The sequence below is a fragment of the Canis lupus genome, chromosome 27 (assembly GCF_003254725.2).
Source record: "Canis lupus dingo isolate Sandy chromosome 27, ASM325472v2, whole genome shotgun sequence".
Classification (NCBI taxonomy): Eukaryota; Metazoa; Chordata; class Mammalia; order Carnivora; family Canidae; genus Canis; species Canis lupus.
The window spans coordinates 38,063,905-38,082,973 of record NC_064269.1 but is presented as its reverse complement, the minus strand read 5'-3'; the positions used below and the strand labels follow the sequence as shown (position 1 = coordinate 38,082,973).

Here is a 19,069-nt window from a genome sequence, read left to right as displayed (position 1 = left end):
AGGCTGCGCGGCCGCCACGGCCCCTTTAAGCCCGAGCCCCGCCCCTGGCTCCCCGCCCCTCCCTCCCCTCCCCTCCCCCCTCAGCCCGCACCAGGTGCCCCGGCGGGTCGTGCGGCGCGGCGCGGCGCGCGACGGTGAGCGCCGGGTCCCGAGGGGGCGCGGGGACGCGTTCCGGGTCTTCCTCCGGCCCGGCCTGGTCCTCGCGGGGCCCGGGGGCGGAGCTGGAGCTGCGTCTGGGGCGGGGGAAATGGGTGGTCCGGAGCGCAGGAGGGGTGGGCCGCGACCCGCCGAATGGGGGAGGGGCTCAGGTGACTTGTGGTGGGGAAGGAATGGCTCCCCGCGGAGCTCGCCGGCGGCGGGCCTGGGGGCCGTGGGCTTGCGCGCTGGCGGCCTTACCACTCTTCTTCGCGCGCGCAGTGCCCCGGTACGGCCCGATTGTGGGATCCTGCTCCTCAGCCCCCTGGGGTCCAGGCCCCCGTGTGGGGGGCGGCTGCCGACCGGCCCGGCCGCCGGAGACCGCAGTCGTGGAGGCCGCCCGAGAGGCCCGGGCTGAAAGCCGAGGCCTTTGAGGGGGCGGCAGCAGGGCACCGGCCCCCGTCTCGGATCCCTGGCTGAGGTGGGGGCCGTAGCAAAAGGCACAGCGGTGGAGGGTGGCGAGTGGCTCACAACCTGGGACCGACGTCTGCCCGCCTCCCCCGGCCTGATACGGGCTGAGTTGTGGGTTGGAGGAGGACCTGGCAGCGGGACCTCAGTTCCAAACCTTCTCTGCCCATCAGTGAGCTGGCGGTCACCATGGCAATGCGGGAGCTGGTGGAGGCCGAATGCGGGGGTGCCAACCCGCTGATGAAGCTGGCCGGGCATTTCACCCAGGACAAGGCCCTCCGGCAGGAGGGGTTGAGGCCTGGCCCTTGGCCCCCAGGAGCCCCGGCCTCTGAGGCGGTGAGTGTTCCCGAGGTGGAAAACTCAGGTCGTGGCTCCGGATGGAGGGGCCCCATGGACAGACAGTTTGGGATAACTGCCTTCTCTGCTGGGTCGCAAATAGGAGTAGCTATCACGACTAGTGAGTGTTCACTCAACACGGTGCTAAGCATTGTGCATCTTTATACAGATCAAGGCAGTCATTTTACAGGTGAAGAAGCGGGGGCTCAGGGAAGTTCTGTGACTTGCCCAAGGTCACTCTAGACGCTAGAGGCATTTTAACCTCTGCCGAGCGGGGTTGTGTGTGTGGACTTCATCACTGTACCCTATTGCCTCCCTTTCTTTTCTGTCTTAGGTCTCTAAGCCTTTGGGAGTAGCGTCTGAAGATGAGGTAAACGTGCCAGTCTGTTCAGTGCCCTTTTTCTTTTGCCCATCGTGTTTTTACTTTAAACCTGGCTCACCTATATTTCACCCTTTGGGCCTTCTTGACCAAGTGAGATTTGCCTTATTTCTTCTGCTTGTTTTTTTTTTTTTTTTTTTTATGTATTATTTGAGTATTTCCAAATTTGTAGTTTCTGGGTTTCTCTTTCCTTGTGTTTGACGTTATAGTCCCTCATTCACCGGGCTCTGTCTCTTGCTGAGTTCTTTTATCATCTTTCTTCTGGCAGTTGGTGGCCGAATTTCTCCAGGACCAGAATGCACCACTTGTATCCCGTGCCCCTCAGACCTTCAAGATGGATGACCTCCTGGCAGAGATGCAGGAGATTGAACAGTCAAACTTCCGCCAGGCACCCCAGAGAGGTGGGTCCAGAGTCTGGTGGGGGGGGATCACCATTTTCCATGCAAGTAAGACTGAGGGGGTTCCATATCTGGATGCTTCTGGCATTGAGGAACTGAGCTGCAGAAGGAGACAAAAGGGGCACAGTGTTTTCATGTGCACTCAGGATTCCTGAGGCATGATGCATAGAATGATATGCATTTCTTTTTTTTCTTTTTTCTTAGTTCTCTTTCTTTCTCTTAAGCTCCTGGTGTGGCTGACTTGGCCTTGTCTGAGAACTGGGCCCAGGAGTTTCTTGCTGCTGGAGATGCTGTGGATGTAACTCAGGATTATAATGAGACTGACTGGTCCCAAGAATTCATATCTGAAGTAACAGGTAAGGATGGTCATGGGTAAACCTAAAAGTGGTTCATAGTGGGGCAGAGTTCTGTTCTGTTCCCCCAGTTCATCTTAGGATATAGACTGACTTCAGCTTCTATGACTTTCCTGGACTCTTGATTCATTTCTCTAGGGCACTGAGCCTGATCTCCCTTAGGTGATAATAGGGAGTTATTGAAACTTACATGAAATGGGACTGAATTGGAACTCAGTAAGAGATTTTGGAGAGTATATGTATCTCTTTGTGTCTCTCTATGTAAAGAGAGAATAGGAGAGAGAACCCTTTGTTATCTGGAACTTTATTACTGTAGTTTGGTGGTGAAGACCCACAGATTGGATGGATGGCAGTATTGCCCAGGAAGAAATACTAAGCACAGCCCGTGGGATTCTGGCATTAAGTCATCTTAAACAGAGTTGAGGCCTTGGAAAGTGGAATTGTGTTCAAGGGCCTGACATATAAGGTTTTAGAGGGCAAAGACCATATCCTGATGACAGTAATAAATATAACAATAGCTAATGTGTACTTATCATATTCTAGGCTTTGTATTAATTGGTTTCAATGTATTATCTGTTCGATCTTCATCAGAACTCTTGAGGTAGTTACTGTTTTTATTCCTAGCATATAAATAAGAAAAGAGGCTTTGAGATGAAGTGATTTGCCCAAGGTGATACAGTTTTGTAAGAGGTGGAGTTGGGACTTGACTCTGGCTTTGAATGATTCCAGACCCTGTGGGCTGAACCATGGTGCTCTTCTGCCAGGCCTGCACCCTAAGTTTTTCAGGGTCCCAGCCTAGTTCTCCATCTTTGAGAGTGTCCATGCTCGTTATATCCCTTGGGGTTGATTCTTCTGCCTCAAGCCTGTCTGATTAAAGGCATGGGGAAGGGCATTCTTTTTAGCTTTCCTCTTCCTCATTGTTTTCAAGGAGAAGCATTTGTTAGTTTTTTTTTCCAATTTAAGAAATTCAGAATGATAAGAGATACAAATGGAGAAAGTTACAAAGATTCTAGACTCTCAGGGCATTCCCATCTTCCTAGTTCTTAAACATCCCTGAGATCTTTTTTTTTTTTTTTTTTCATTCCTGAGATCATTAATGACACCTAATTGTTTTCTCCCTCCATCGTTTTTATTTTCTAAAAATAGAGCTTTCTGTCTTTAGGAAAAAACCCCAAATCTAACAACAATCCATCTTTAATAAAAGCTGTTGGTCTCTTTAATCATGACTCCCTTTCCCACCCTTACATTGGAGTTTAAGGTAGAACAATAGGTATTCTTGGTTTCATTAATAGTACTTTGCCCTTTATAATCTCCAATTCGTTTGGTCTTCACAGTTACACACAGTTACACACAGTTACACTACACTTACCTTGTATATATTCCTCCTCCACTTTATAGATGAGGAAACAGAAAGGTTAAATACTTTGTTCAAAGTCATTCAGTAACAGAGATAACATTCAAACTCCTCTTTCTGAGTCTAGACTCCATACCTAGAGCTGTTACCCTATCATTGACAATCTTCTTCCGGGAATTGCCTCAAGTGAAAATCTGAGTTGTAACAAACCCCCTCATCAGACTTAAGCTTTTCATACAAACCTCATACTTAAGTTATCTGTTATCCTAGAGAGACTTCTCTTGTAATGTGTGGGTATCTGTCATTTTTGGTAACTCAGAAAAGAAAGTCATTGCTACTATAAACATTGCGATTGATGAGATTTTTGTTATAATTACTGGAATTGCTTGCAACCAGTGAAACCTTCCTTAACCTGTAAGTGAAAAACAACTTTAGGAAAATGTGTTGGACCTGACTTGTTAAGTCCTCTTTGGGAGATTTCTTCTGTTTTATACATTCTTTTGGGACTGTGCCTGCTTCTGCTTCATGGAGGCAGGGAGATGGAAAGCTGGAAAGGGAAGTTGAGCTATTTGAGGTCTGCCTTCATAAAAATGCCAGTTTCACTAGTATATTGCTTTGTAGGTAGTGGACATTCAGTATTTATTGAACAAATGAATTGATACCTGGGAAAAAGCTAAAGAAAATTAATTTTCTGGTAATTCATTTTTTGTTATCTTCATAACATTTGTGGCTGATATTATATTGCTGATATAAGTTACGTATTGCTTTATGGATAAGTAGACTTCAAGATGAAAGGAGGTTGTATTCTTTAAATCCTTATTATTTTCAAATCCCTATTGTTAAGGTTCAAGACTCAAGTTTATGACATTTTTTTTTTTAAAGATTTTATTTATTTATTCATGAGAGACAGAGAGGCAGAGACATAGGCAGAGGGAGAAGCGGGCTCCTCGCAGGGAGACTGTCATGGGTGGGACTCAGTCCAGACCCCAGGATCATGCCCTGAGTTGAAGGCAGACGCTCAACTGCTGAGCCAGCCAGGCATCCCAAGATTCAAGTTTAAAAGAAATCTTGATGTTCGTTTTTTTCTGGTTTTAATGTCTTATTTGGAAATCATAGTTTTACTGGAAGTTGCCAAAAAATGTAGAGGAAAGTTCTGGTATCTTTCACTCTGGTTTCCCCAGTGATAGTATTTTGCATAACTGTTAGTTGTGTACAGTATCAAAATCACGCAATTGCCATTGGTACAATCCACAGAGTTTATTAACTTGCACCAGTTTTACATGCCTTTGTGTGTGTTTGTTTTGGTTTTATGCAGTTTTATTGCGTGTATAAATTTGTGTAATTACCACCGCAGTCGATTTACAGAATTATTCCATTACCACATGAAGCTAATTTTTGAGTCTGCTGTATTTCGTGGTGCAATCCACCCCCAACCCTGCCCCTAAATCTTCTGGGCCAACTAATTCTCCATCTTGTGACTCATCTGTGGGGATGGGATACATCTTTAAGGGGTTTTGAATTTAGACAGTCTCAGCTAACATGGTGTGTGAGTTCCTGTGCTAATCATGAGAAATAAACCTGCGCTTTCACAGGGAAGGTGGTAGGCAGCAGTAGCAGGTGATGAGTGCGACAGATCCCCCCCCCCCCCCCCCCCATGGCGGTGGAAGAGGCTGTGGAAGAAAAAGGAGTAACAGTCGCATTGTGATGTTTTCTGCTTTCATTATGGGTTTGCTGTGAGTGGTGATAATAATAGCTAACATATGTTACCTTGTGCTTTACATATGCATCATCTCACTTGGTCTTTACAACAATCCCTATGAGATAGTTATTATTATCTATTTTTAGATAAGGAAATGGAACCTTAAGGCTAAGTACCTTGCACAATGAATAAGTAATGGCTGGGATTTGAGTGCCTGGTAGGCTGATCTAGAACCTACATTATTTGCCTCTGAATTTAGCAAACTCAGAAACATTTATGGATAAGGGTGGGAAGTTCTGAGTTTTTGACTTTGGAGCTTGGGCTAGTTGTGCCTAGGTGGAAGAACACTCAATGAGAAACTAAGGTGAACATTCTGAATTGGATATTTGGTATCTAGGTTTTTGGTTCTAACTCTACTAATTTGCATGACCTGGCATAGTCCCTTCCCCTCTCTAGGCCTTAAATCCTTCAATCTCAGATATCCAGGTGGATCTGATTTTCTGTAAGAATTTCTCAAAAAATAATGTGAAGGCCAAATAGAATTCTTTTGGTCATTTCATTTTGACTCCTTTGTTGGAGCAGGTTCCCAATGCCCGAAGATTCTGAGTCTTATGGCTAATATGGTCAAATACCAAATTATGGCTATTTGAGGATGACTTTTCATGTCTCTGGGACTTTTTTTCTAACCTGCCTCATGTTTTTCTTAAAGCCCAAATGCTTTTTGTTTTTTCTATTGCTTCTTGTCCTTAAAAGGAGCACTTCACATAAACAGTATTCTCTATAATTTGAGGAGCACTTGTGGCCAGAATATGCTTCTGCAAAATCCTCTAGTTGAGAGTAAGGAGTGAGTGGAGAGTAAGGAGGAAGGGTGGCTAGTTTTCAACAGAATAGGACAAAGGGACCGGGAGGCATTGTAAAGTCTACTTAAGTATTAAGTATCTCCTTATTAGGTCTCGACTCTTGAGCCAACAGTCTAGTTGGGGCAAAGGAAAGAGAAATGTTGCCTGTAAGAACTAGTGAGGGAATCTGGATAAAAAAGTTGAGAGGCCTTGAAATTAAAAGATTGTATGATAAAAATCATCAACATATTTATTTATAATTAGGTGTATTTTGAGAGTCTGGATCCTTTTTTGTTTTTTGGTTTTCAGGTTTTGACTTTACTTTTTCAGATGTTCAGATTATTTTGTTAAAATTGTTCACACAAAGTCTCAGTTAAATAGAATAGATAACTCTGTTACATATTTGATACTGTTACATGTTTAATACATATGTAATACTGAGGCCATGAATCTGCCTTCTCAGTGTTAAAAGTAATGACAGATCTTTAAACTGAGAACAAAGATAAGATGACCATTTCAGTGTTGATGTGGAAAGGTATGGATGCTGAGCAGAAGGAAAGCATACTGCAGGCTCTTGCCTTTTCTGTATTTACTCATTTTCTAGTGCCTCTTTGAATAATGTTGTAATGCTTTTGTTTTAGTTTAGTTTTTCTTCCTGGCCCCAGAATAATACAGGACAAAGTTCTGGGGGTTGAGAAAGAAGAGTTCAGTGCCCTCATTTGATCTATCACATTCGTATGTTTATTATAATGTTGCAGTGGCACTCCTTGTCACTAGAGCTTCTGAGACAATTCCTAGAATTACACTTAAAAACATAGCTCTCGGGACTCCTGGGTGGCTCAGCGATGGCTCTGCCTTTGGCTCAGGTCATGATCCTGGGGTCTTGAGATCGAGTCCCACATTGGGCTCCCTCTAGGGAGCCTGCTTCTCCCTCTGTCTGTGTCTCTGCCTCTGTCTCTATGTGTCTGTCATGAAAATAAAAACAAACAAAAAAAACATAGCTCTCAAAATGAATCAGAAGTGACAAGTCAGACTAGTGGCTCTTCCTGGGGGAGGGGCAGTCTCAGGGAGCCTGTGAGAGAGCTATAAACCTTCTGTGCCTTAAAAAAAAAAAAAAAAAAAACCTTCTGTGCCTTGATCTGGGTGATGATCTGAGTGTATTCATGTGTAGGAGTTAATAAAGCAGCATACTTACATTTGGTACACTGTATGTACTTTCATCTTTGCATGTTACATCTCAATTAAAAAAAATGGAACAGGCATCCAATAGGAGGAGTGGACCAAAGTATTTTTAAATTCTAGCCCAGCATTCTGCTTCTCAGATTCTCTAGGTAGTTATATTAAGATGAAATATGAGGCTTGTTTTCTTGGGAGAGGCTGAAGTCTGTCGATGGAGAACGGACCAGAGGTTTGGTTAAGGAGCAGAGTCTCTTCTGTGCTCCCTTAGCTCCTTACAGTTGCCTGTAAGACCTTGGAGGAAGGTCGAGGCCCTAAGTGCCTGCAATTTCTTACTGAGAATACTCTGGCACTTCATGCAAAAGGGTTGGTCTGTACTCCTTTCCTGAGTCTCCTCATTTGTTCTCTTATTTCTAACTCCGTAAACTTCCACCCCAGGCCCCTTGGGAGTGGCTTGCATATCGAGAATTCAGTAGTGTTTTGGTTTGATCAGGAGTCTCTGAGGGATTTAGTAGGATCTCATCTGCTTTGGCTTGGGTAAGAGGGTCAGTTGAGTATGTGTAGTACTCTCCTTTTCTCTGATCCCTCACTTAGCCCTGTGTGATTTCTCTCCCTCTGCTCCTTGTAGATCCTTTGTCTGTGTCCCCTGCCCGCTGGGCGGAGGAATATCTGGAACAGTCAGAGGAGAAGCTGTGGCTAGGAGAGCCTGAGGGAACAGCTGCCACTGATCGCTGGTGAGTCCATTCAGCTACTTCTTCCTGGATGGATCCCTGCGAAAGGAGTACTAGAGAGTTTTCCCAGCTTCCCTCACCACTCTCCATTCACATTCTCAAATCCACTTGCAGTCCCCTCATTTTCTATGTTAAGGTTCCCACTTGTATTATTACCCCTAGAAATTTATGTCTCAAATATAATCAAGTCAAGAATCCTAAGTATCCTAACCAGAAGTTTGTAACTTTGCTTTGTGCAAAAGGCATTACCCTATTCCCTCTTTACTTTGGAGGCTGCTACTGTATTCTTTCTCTCTACAAATGTATTTGGGAATGGAAAGGAGAAAAGAATGTAGCACTAGCTACATTAGCGACTACTAGTACACTTTGCCACTTCTGTCCAAAGTGTCCTTTTTAAATGTAAATTGGAATTTGTAGGTCCTCAACAAGAGAATAGTGTCACCACCCTTCTCCCCTCCACTTCCCCTCAGAACTGTAATTGCCATGGACTGGGAGTAGGGAATAGCATGGGGAAGGTGGTGGCAGATTAGTGTGTGGAACTAGTTTGTCCTCACATGTTCCAGGTATGATGAATATCATCCTGAGGAGGATCTGCAGCACACAGCCAGTGACTTTGTGGCCAAGGTGGATGACCCCAAATTGGCTAACTCTGAGGTGAGCCACATCGCACTGCTGCTTTGCTTAGCAGAGGTGGTCTTGGAAGTCAGGAGTCTAGCTTCTGGAGAACAGAGACTTAGGATCCTGTCTCTTCCCTCCAACATTTTTTCCCCTCATTTCCTTGGATACTAACCCTTTCACTTTTCTGTGTCTTCTCAAATCTTTAAAGTCAGAAATCCCTTTCTTTTTGCTTTTGACATTTTTCAGGGTCTTTAGCAAATCTTGTCTACAGCTAGAGATGGACAGGGGGAGGGGTAAGTGCAGGCTTCTTTTGGGCATGGTTGAGAGTGCACACCTGGGAGTCCTCTTCCAAGTGGCCTATGTGTGTCTCTATGCCCCAGTTCCTGAAATTCGTGCGGCAGATTGGCGAGGGGCAGGTGTCCCTGGAGTCCGGTGCAGGGTCGGGCCGAGCTCAGGCAGAACAGTGGGCAGCAGAGTTTATTCAGCAGCAGGTAGGACATTGTCACTTTCCAGTCCCATTTCAGAGCCGCCTGGTGCCCCATGCCTTGGGTTCAGTGTTCAATGGTCCCAGATGGGGAAGGGATTTTATTGCCAGCTTGTCTTAGTAGTATCTAGGTCTTAAGTGGGTGGGAAAGAGATCCTGAGAATGTTCTCAGAAGTGTCCAAGTTGCTGGTGTTCAGTGGGTGTTCAGTCAGTAGAATGTTGGTGGTGGTATGACCATCCTTCTTTGTCACAGGGTACATCAGAGGCCTGGGTTGACCAGTTCACAAGACCAGTAAACACAGCTGCCCTTGATATGGAGTTTGAACGAGCCAAGTCAGCTATAGAGGTGAGAGCAGATAGCATAGGAGCAGACACTTCAAGGGAACACATTCCATTGGAGAGTTGGTGTTTTAACATCACAGATGATGAACATTGTATGCCATAGTGTTCCTGGACCCTCTATGTCAGAACTTCTTGGAGCAGGGTGGGTAACTATCAAAAATGCAAATCCCAGGGCATTGCCTCACACTGTGGAATTAGACTCTGGGGATAGGATCTAGGAATCTGCATTTAAAAAAGCTCTTCAGAGGTTCTTGGATGCATTGAAATTTAAGAATTACTGCCTTAGGGAATCCATCCTAATGGTGCTGAAGGTAGGGTGGGGTACTTATGATGGATCTCCTTTTTCTACCTGCCTTCCCTTCCTTACAGTCTGATGTCGATTTCTGGGACAAGTTGCAGGCAGAGTTGGAGGAGATGGCGAAACGGGATGCTGAGGCTCACCCCTGGCTTTCTGACTATGATGACCTCACGTCTGCTTCCTACGATAAGGTAAGAACTCGGTTCTCAGGGGATCCCTGGGTGGCTCAGTGGTTCAGTGCCTGCCTTTGGCCCAGGGCGTGATCCTGGAGTCCCGGGATCGAGTGCCGCGTCGGGCTCCCGGAATGGAGCCTGCTTCTCCCTCTGCCTGTGTCTCTGCCTCTCTCTCTCTCTCTATCATGAATAAATAAATAACATCTAAAAAAAAAATCAAAAACAAAAAACTCGGTTCTCAGATTGTAGGCTTTCCTTGTTTTGTTTTTTGTTGTTTCTTTTCTAATCCTGAATTTGGGAAGTACTTACTTTCAAATAATTACTTCCTTGAGCCCCTTCCTGTGAAAGGAAGTCTGAATCATTCCCTGTCATACTCTTCTTTAGTAATTGAAGTTATGCTTTATTCTTAGGACATAAAGATTAATAATAATAGACCATCCTTGTCAACGCTAAGACAATGACATAATACCTGTGCAGAGATTTGCCTATGATGCATTCAGAGCACAGTGAAGGAGCTCTGCTTTGAAGGTTGATTGAGAACATTTTTACCCCTAGGTGGCTCAGTCAGTTAAGCATCTGCCTTCTGGCTCAGGTCTTGATCCCAGGGTCCTGGGACTGAGTGCTCCAGGACCTCCCCTCCACTCCCCCTTCCCTCTGCTTATATGTGTGTGTTCCCTCTCTCTTTCTCTCTCACTTGTACTCTTTCCCTCTCAAATAAGAAGAAAAAGAATCTTTCAAAAAAAGTAAGGCTAGCATTTGAAAGCCAATGAAAAACTTAGTACAGGGAAAAATAAGATTTTGTTTACAGTTGCAGTCTGATTTTTTATGAGCTATACTGTTAAGTAATAGAAAACAGCTTCCGTCTTGGACCCTTCACTACATTTTGCCACAATAAGAGTTTCTTCTATAGAATTCTGAGGAGGAAGAACTGAAGGAAATACCTGAAGATAATACATTTATTAATTTGTTTTAGCAGTTTGATAGTTGCATAGGTTTCATCAACTTACAAATGGCAAATTATAAATTTGAGATAAAAATTTCTATGCTTTTGATAAACATAGATATAGTACTGATGTTGTGTATGAGTAGCATTTTTTACTCTCGTGTTAATGACTTGTTAGGTGGAATAAAATTTTTTTGAATAAAGTTTTAATTCAAAACTTAAAAATAATGTTTTTAGATTTTTAAACCCTATTTGATATCATTAATTCATTGAGATATTGCAGATTTAGGATGAGGAACATTTGCATTAATGTTCCACAGAAATGTGCTATACTTCGTTACTAATAATGAAAAATTCAGATTTTATCTGGCTTATGCTATTACTGAATTATTTGTCAATAGTGCTCTTTTTGTTTTTAAATCTGAATCTGACTCTGATTGTCATATAAATTCATGGATCTCTGAAAATACTATTTTTTACTGGATGGTCCTTAAATTTTCAAGATAACATGTCTATCTCAAGCAGATGTTATATCCTTTAGGATAAAGGAGAAGTTTCTGTGATGGGACAGACTTATTTTTTTTATTTTTAAAGATTTTATTTATTTATTCATGAGTGACACAGAGAGAGAGGGTGGGGGGCAGAGACAAAGGCAGAGAGAGAAACAGGCTCCACACAGGGAGCCCGTTGTGGGACTCCAGGATCACGCCCTGGGCCAAAGGCAGGTACTAAACTGTTGAGCCACTCAGGGATCCCGATGGGACAGACTCTTAATAGTGATCCTCTTTTTGCAGTGTGGTCCTGTGAGATTTCAAAGTAGACCAGACAGTGAATCAGACTTAATGACTGGCTCAGACTTGACTTTTTAGGTTGCAACAATAATCATAAGCTCATGTGACTGTTGAAGCTTCCTCTGGGCAAGTTCTTTGGTCTGGTGAAGCTTCCTCCAACATATTTTTTTTCCCATTTCTGCAAATACTCTAATTGTGAAAAATTCCTCTCTGGTCAGCAATTGATAAAACTTCAAGGAGGCTAGACAACATGGATGAGAAGGCACTTAGAGAGCCCTTGTGATTGCAACCTGATGGCGTTGATTTGTTATAGTGTCTTTTGAGGATAATACTTCTTTTATAAAAAATATTTTATGCTTTTTGAATATAAGACTTGGGTGAATATTCTCATTTTCTGCTCTCAATAGATTTGAGGCAGAAATTAATTTTTTTAGGAAATTGTGTTATAGGTGACAGTGATCTCTGTTTTCTATAGGGTGGCTTAAAACACAGATCGATGATAGACAGTAGTTGAGGTTGAATGTGGAGGGATTTATTTTGTGGAAACTGATAGTCTGGGGGGGAGGTGGTGTCAGCAAACTATAGCCTGCAAGTAAGTCTGGCTTGCCACCTATTTTTGCCTAGCCTGTGAGCGGATAGTTTTTTGAACATTTTTAAATCGTTGAAATAAATGAAAAGTAGTATTTTGTGAAATGTGCAAATTACATAAAATTCAAGTTTCAGTGTCTGTAAGTAAAGTTTTATTGGAAGATAGACATGTTTGTGCGCTTACCTGTCTGTGGCTCCTTTCTCTCCCCAACAGTGGAGTTGATTGGTTGTGACAAAATATTTATTATCTGGCCCTTTTCAGAAAAGGCTTGCTGATTCCTGGTGTAAGGTCATTTTCTACCTTCTAAGTTTTCATATTGTACAGAGATATCCCAAGAACATTACTTGTTCTCAACATAAATGTACTTTCTTTTTAAAAAGATTTTATGTATTTATTCATGAGAGACAGAGAGGGAGAGGGAGAGAGAGAGAGAGAGAGAGAGAGAGGCAGAGACACAGGCAGAGGGAGAAGCTGGCTCTCTGCAGGAGACCGATGTGGGACTTAATCTTGGACCCTGAGATCATGCCCTGAGCCAAAGGCAGACGCTCAACCGCTGAGCCACCCAGGCATCCCAATGAATATACTTTTAGTACATTTATTTCTAATCCATTTCCTATAATATTTCTTGCTTCTTAGAAGATTTCCATTGTAATTATTTTTGTTTGTCACAAATAATTTGTGTCTGATGACTTATCATGGTTTAGAACTTAGCTGGTAAGATTTAAGTGTTTCCAGTTCTTTAACAGTTCCACAGTAATAGTGAAAAAGGCCTTGCTCAGGTCTTTATTATGTATGGTTTCATTCTTATGTGTCCTTAGCTACATTTAGATGGGTTCTGCCTGGTATTTTGCATCTTGTTTTCATCCTGGTATATTGTTCTGTGATGGTAACTATTTACTCCCCAAAAGGAACATTTTATTTGCTTGTACCAAGTCATGAGTCTTACTAGTGACCCATTTTATCTTATTACCTCTTTGTCTAATGTGAAATACCAGTAGATGAAGCTTTGCACGCAGCATTGTAATTCTTTCCTTAACTGAGAAATCCTCAGCTAGACGAAAAGTATCTTTCTGAAGCATTTTCTGCCATTAGGCGTTTGGGATCTTTGATTTACTTTCAGATACAGATTAATATTAGTAACATTTAAAAATGAAATTAGGGAACAACTAAAATTTTCAAAGGGTTTGAGCACACAGTGTTATCCAGTCAATGTACACAATAATTCTATGAGCTAGGCATTTGAATGGTATGGCCTCTGACTACAAATTGCATTTCTATTATTCATTTTCACACTGTTGCAGGAAAACAAGAAATGCCCTTTGAATAGCTAAGGAGAGCCTATATCATTAGTATACGTGGATCCTGTAAGAAATGTGTTCTGTCCAGTGGTGAGAATCAAGGATGTGGAAATACAGGCCTTTAAGGACTTCCTAAAATTAACTTATTCCCAGGATGGATCAGAGTTTGTAGACTTGCTTAGCTTTGAACAGGAGGTAGAAGCATGAGCATGATGCTGAATGGTTTTATTGTAGTCTTAGATGATCTCCTTTCTAGGATGGAAAATTTGGCAGCATTTAATTCAGACACCTTTTTGGAGGCCCTCAACTTCTTCACCTCTGTCTTGGTTGTCCTCTCCCTTCCTGCTGCTTTGTGCTCTTTCTTAGACAGGTTTTCATTTGGCTTTCTTAGACAGGTTTTCACTTGGCTTTCTTAGGTTTTCACTTGGCTTTCTTTCCCTCTAGGGGTACCAGTTTGAGGAGGAGAACCCCCTGCGTGACCACCCCCAGCCTTTTGAGGAAGGACTCCGGAGACTTCAGGAGGGGGACCTGCCAAATGCTGTGCTGCTTTTTGAAGCAGCTGTACAACAGGATCCTAAGCACATGGAAGTGAGTGACTCATTATTCTGACTTCATGTTAGAGACTACTTCCATCAGTTTTGAAGAAGCCCCACAGAGTAGTACAGATGGATGAGGGCCTGGGTGATGGTCTTGGGTGGAGGAGATTAAGAATGAGATGGTGAGTGGGGGAAGCCAGAGGATGGGAGGACGAAAAGGTGAATATAGGAGTAATGGAATCTGTCACCTTCTCCCTAGGCTTGGCAGTATCTGGGTACCACCCAGGCAGAGAATGAACAAGAACTATTAGCCATCAGTGCCCTGCGGAAGTGAGTACATTAAGAGGGGGGAATGAGATGGTTCTAGAACTCTACAAATAGCCTTTAGAATGATAGGATTCCAGATCCATATCCTTGTTTTCTTTCTGATCACTAACAAGTGTTTTCTTATGGTGAAAATGTAAGGTTTAGAGTGAATTGGAGATACCTGGTTCCATTCTTTCATCAGTTTTTAATTTTATATGTGGGACTCTCACCGGTTCCTTGGCTGCTAAAGCATTCCTCTTCTCATATCTATATATTTTTTTTCAATAACTCATCATGTACAGGATTCCTCTGTATCTTAATCTGAGGGAGTTGGCAGGTGAGGCCATCATGACTCTGCATTCCGTTACTACATTCCAGTGTCACTGTTTATACCAGCTCTGCCCACCTCTGTCCAAATAGGTGTCTGGAGCTAAAGCCAGATAACCGGACAGCACTGATGGCACTGGCTGTGAGCTTCACCAATGAGTCCCTGCAGCGACAGGCCTGCGAAACCCTGCGAGACTGGCTGCGCTACACACCGGCCTATGCCCATCTGGTCGTGCGTGGTGAAGAAGGGGCTGGGGGGCCAGGACAGGGCCCCAGCAAGCGCATCCTTGGGTCTCTGTTGTCAGAGTGAGTGAAGGATTCCTGGGATGACAGATGGTAACCTGAGTCCCAGTGGGAGGAGGGGCCTTGATTTTGGAAGCTTGAATGAATCGAGAGTCACGGGTCTAAGAGTGGGATGGGAAACCCAGGAAATACTTGAAGGAGGTCTGCATTCTACGGTGCCATGCTGGAATGAAGCAAAAAAATGTTTCTAAAGTAGAATTTGAGAGTAGGAGGATGATTGATTGATTGATTGATGAATCTTGGGGATATGAGTGACTAAGGAATTATTTTGGAAGGGTAGGAATATAGACACATCCATCCACCTTTTTTTGTGTTTTTTTTTTTTTTTTTTTCCCTACTTATCCAGCTCCCTATTTCTTGAAGTGAAAGAGCTCTTCCTGGCTGCTGTGCGCCTAGACCCTACATCCATTGACCCTGATGTGCAGTGTGGCTTGGGAGTCCTTTTCAACCTGAGTGGGGAGTATGACAAGGCAGTAGACTGTTTCACAGCTGCCCTCAGTGTTCGACCCAATGTGAGCCTCTGGGGAGGAATAGAATAGACATGACTGCATCTTATTGAAGAATCATTTGTTGGGACTTTCAGAATCATGGGAGCTTTTGTTCCATATACTGATTGCCTTGGGAGAATTGGGCAAAGGTGGCTGGGAGTACAGGGTCATCTGGACGTCCGGGAGTCTACATGAGATAAGAGCAGTTACACTGTGTCACTCAATGAACTATGGAGGAGAAGGGAAGGGGTAGTAACATGGACTAGCTAAACAAAATGGTGACATGAGGAGGAATGGGCAGAATTGGATCTGAGCCTTGCTCTTGTCTCTAATCCTTCTCCATCCCTCTTCCAGGACTATTTGCTGTGGAATAAGCTAGGGGCCACCCTGGCCAACGGAAACCAGAGTGAAGAAGCAGTAGCTGCATACCGTCGGGCCCTAGAGCTACAGCCTGGCTATATACGGTCCCGCTATAACCTGGGCATCAGCTGCATCAACCTTGGAGCTCACCGGTGAGAGCATCTATTGAAGAATTGAGTGAACTCTTTCTTCCTGCCTTTGACCCTGCCTCCTCATTTTCTGATCCTCTAGTTGGCTAACCAGCCCCAGCTTTCTCTCCATGCCAGCTGACCTGCCTCCCTCCAGTAATGTTCTGCTCACCAGCTCTCATTCTTCTTTCCTATAGGGAGGCCGTGGAACACTTTTTGGAGGCCCTGAACATGCAAAGGAAAAGCCGGGGCCCTAGGGGAGAAGGGGGCGCCATGTCGGAGAATATCTGGAGCACTCTGCGTTTGGCATTGTCTATGTTAGGCCAGAGTGATGCCTATGGAGCAGCTGATGCCCGGGATTTGCCGACCCTCCTAGCTATGTTTGGCCTGCCCCAGTGACAGTGGGACGGGCTGCCTTGTGAGTGTCTGCTTGGAGGGGTCCCTGCTCTAGATGTGACTCCCTCTCCCCAAATGGGCCTACCAAGGGGGTGGGCTGATGACCACAAGCGGTGTGGCCTCTCAGGAGCTGCCTCAACGTAGGGGGAGGTAGTCTGTGTTCTTCCTACATGACTGTGGGAAACTGAGCTGTATTGTCTCTGAGTCCCTTGGTAATTCAAGGGTTGTACATCCAGCTACAGATCTCTCTGCTCATCATGCCTGCCCTTTCTTGGTGCTGCTTTTTTGGGTAGGACCCAAAGATATAGGGTAACTTTTGTCATCAGCTGCCATTTCTGATAGGGTCTACTACATTTGTAATGTCTGTCCTTTCCCCCACTTAATGGGAACTGATAATCGTACAGCTTTCTTGGGCAGTTGTGTGCAGCAGGTTCTTCTGCTGTGCACCTCTGTGATGACCGTACCTGGGATGGGGTGTCAGGAGTTGGCCTATTGATTGAAGTGTTGCTTTGGCTCAGCAGAGCTGAGTTTTCATAGGGATGCTCATAGTTCTGTTGCTCCTAGACCTCTCCTGGCTGTGGTTCAGATTCTCTGGCACTCAGTAATGCTGGCAGCATCACTGAGAGGTCCTCAGGAGTTGCTGGTGGCATTTGTACAGAGAATGTTTGGGGGGTAAGAGGATGGCTTATTTGTGGAATGAACCTAGAAAGGACCACATGGGATCAGATGAAGAGCTCTGTTTGGGGCCTTTGGTGGGAGAACAGAGCAGAGAGCTGAAGGGTGTGGTGAGCACAGCAAGCTCTCCTTTTAGAAAGGCCTGCGAGTAGGAATTGAGCTAGCTCTTTTAGAAAGTTAGTTCAGAAATGACAGTCTTGCCAAATTCCTAGTGAAGAAGCAGTTCAGTGTTACCATATGCCTCTTGTACTTCTTGAAATGTTTCTAGGGGACAGCATTGAAAAACCCCCTTCCCCCATGTCTCCTCTACAAGTGAAGATTGAGGGAGCAGCTTTGATTCTTCTCAACTGTCCCCTGCATGGGGAGATACACTAACCCCCAGAAATGACCGCTAAGCCTCTTGCCTTGTCTTCAGTAGCTAATGATCAGAGAGATTTTTTTTTTAAATTACCATGATCCCAAGGTTCCATCCTGAAATTTATTTTTCTTTGTATGAATATGTGTAAATGATTTAAAAATAAAACTGTATGAATAAAGTTTGTATGAAGAATAAATGGAACTGACATGGGTGTGAGTTCTACTGCCAGACATGAAGTGGGTATGGGAGGTAGGTTGGTGCTACCAATTACTCATACCAATTTGGACGATTGGTATTTAACAGTTTTTCTCTTCTCTGTCTCTCAAATTCTCATTGGTGTATTGATTACTTATCCATCCATCCTGTAATATTGAGCACTTAATATATGCCATTACTGTGAATAAGATGGAAAAGGTCCTTGCATTCATGGGACTTAGAGTTTAGCAGGAGAGACCACTGGTTAACAATCATGTATTTTTTCATATTTGTGATAATACTATAAAGGGAAATATGGGGTGTGATATAATTGGTATTGTTTTCATTCTCAATTGCATGACAAGATTTTGATAGTTTTTCCAATGCTTATACTTTCTAAAGGTTTTCATCTGGCTCTCCCTGGTTTTATTCAGAACTGTATCAAGAGCCATGTAAAGATGGGTGTTGATTCTGGGGATTTTTTTTTTTTTTTTTTTTTTTTTTTTTTTTTTTTGAGAGCGAGAGAGTGAGAGACAAAGAGGGAGCACAAGCAGGAGGGACGAGCAGAGGGAGAGAGACGATCTTAAGCAGACTCCATGCTAAGTGTGGAGCCTGACATGTGGCTTGATGTCACAACCCTGAGATCATGACCTGAGCCAAAATCAAGAGGTGGATGCTTAACCAACTGAGCCACAGGGTGCCCCTATTCTGGGGAAAAATTTTAAAACATAAAAAGTATTTATATTTGGAGATAAATGTCCACAGCCATGTTAGAATGGAATAAAAAAAATGTCTAAAAGAGAATTGGTTCAGTAAATTATCCAGGCAGTGAAATGTTATTTAGATATTTAATTCTATTTATGGAACAATTTCCAATGACAATAAATGCAACATAATGAGAAAGAAAAGGTTAGAAAACTATTTACAGGTTATCTGAAAAACATGCATTGAAAAGAGACTAGGAAACTATCCCATTATGCTGAAAGTATGATCATGAATGATTTTTTTTTTTTTTTAATGAATGATTCTTCTCTTGCTTTGTCATACTTCTCTGAAGTTGTCAGTTTTTCTTCGTGCATGGGTAATACTTTCATAGAAAAACCCAACAAAACACCATGGAGGGGAAAGGAGGGGCATCTGTTGTGGCCACCTGGGTGATCTCAGGACAGCTGATATCCTGGTCTCTGAAGGGCAGGCAGGCAAAGCCATAGGCCTGGCAGCAACTTTTATAATATTGTAGATACAAGGAAAAACTCCTGGCTTGAAAGTCCATCTAGCTTCCGATTTAACTGAAGTCTCCAGGTTTACTTGCTTTGCCTGCCTTTGGAGGCATGAAGGTGTCCAAGAGGATGCTCTTCCTGCATGGCCAGGGCTAAGGCAGCTCTTGAACCTAAATCAAATCCAGCCAGTGGTTATTGAGTGCCTATCATTGCCAGATGCTGTTCAGGCACCAGGGATACAATTCACAAGGCAGACAAGATCCCTGTTCTCATGGCTTACCTACTACTGGACTGAGAGAATATACAAGTTAATAAGAAAATACCAGTTTTATGTGCCATGAAGAAAACAAAATGGAGAAAGTAAAGGGGAAGG

At 43.6% G+C, this 19,069-nt stretch overlaps 1 protein-coding gene across 8 annotated transcripts; it reads left to right on the top strand.

Moving 5' to 3' along the window:
• Nucleotides 1-43: 43 nt before the first annotated feature.
• PEX5 (peroxisomal biogenesis factor 5) lies at nt 44-17,477 on the top strand. Of its 8 annotated transcripts, none has more exons than XM_025471987.3 (16): nt 44-134; nt 777-939; nt 1,274-1,309; nt 1,587-1,719; nt 1,941-2,072; nt 7,766-7,871; nt 8,432-8,522; nt 8,867-8,977; nt 9,224-9,316; nt 9,682-9,801; nt 13,849-13,992; nt 14,200-14,270; nt 14,667-14,879; nt 15,223-15,388; nt 15,719-15,876; nt 16,050-17,477. In XM_025471987.3, the coding sequence occupies exons 2-16, from the start codon at nt 793-795 to the stop codon at nt 16,249-16,251; spliced, it is 1,923 nt and encodes a 640-aa protein (XP_025327772.1). In that variant the 5' UTR covers nt 44-134; nt 777-792; the 3' UTR covers nt 16,252-17,477. The 8 variants fall into 8 exon arrangements, with proteins under 8 accessions (XP_025327772.1, XP_035563201.1, XP_025327766.1 ...); XM_025471981.3 differs by lacking the exon at nt 44-134 and adding an exon at nt 309-424 and having other exon boundaries at nt 9,706-9,801; XM_025471980.3 differs by lacking the exon at nt 44-134 and adding an exon at nt 312-424.
• Nucleotides 17,478-19,069: the final 1,592 nt, after the last annotated feature.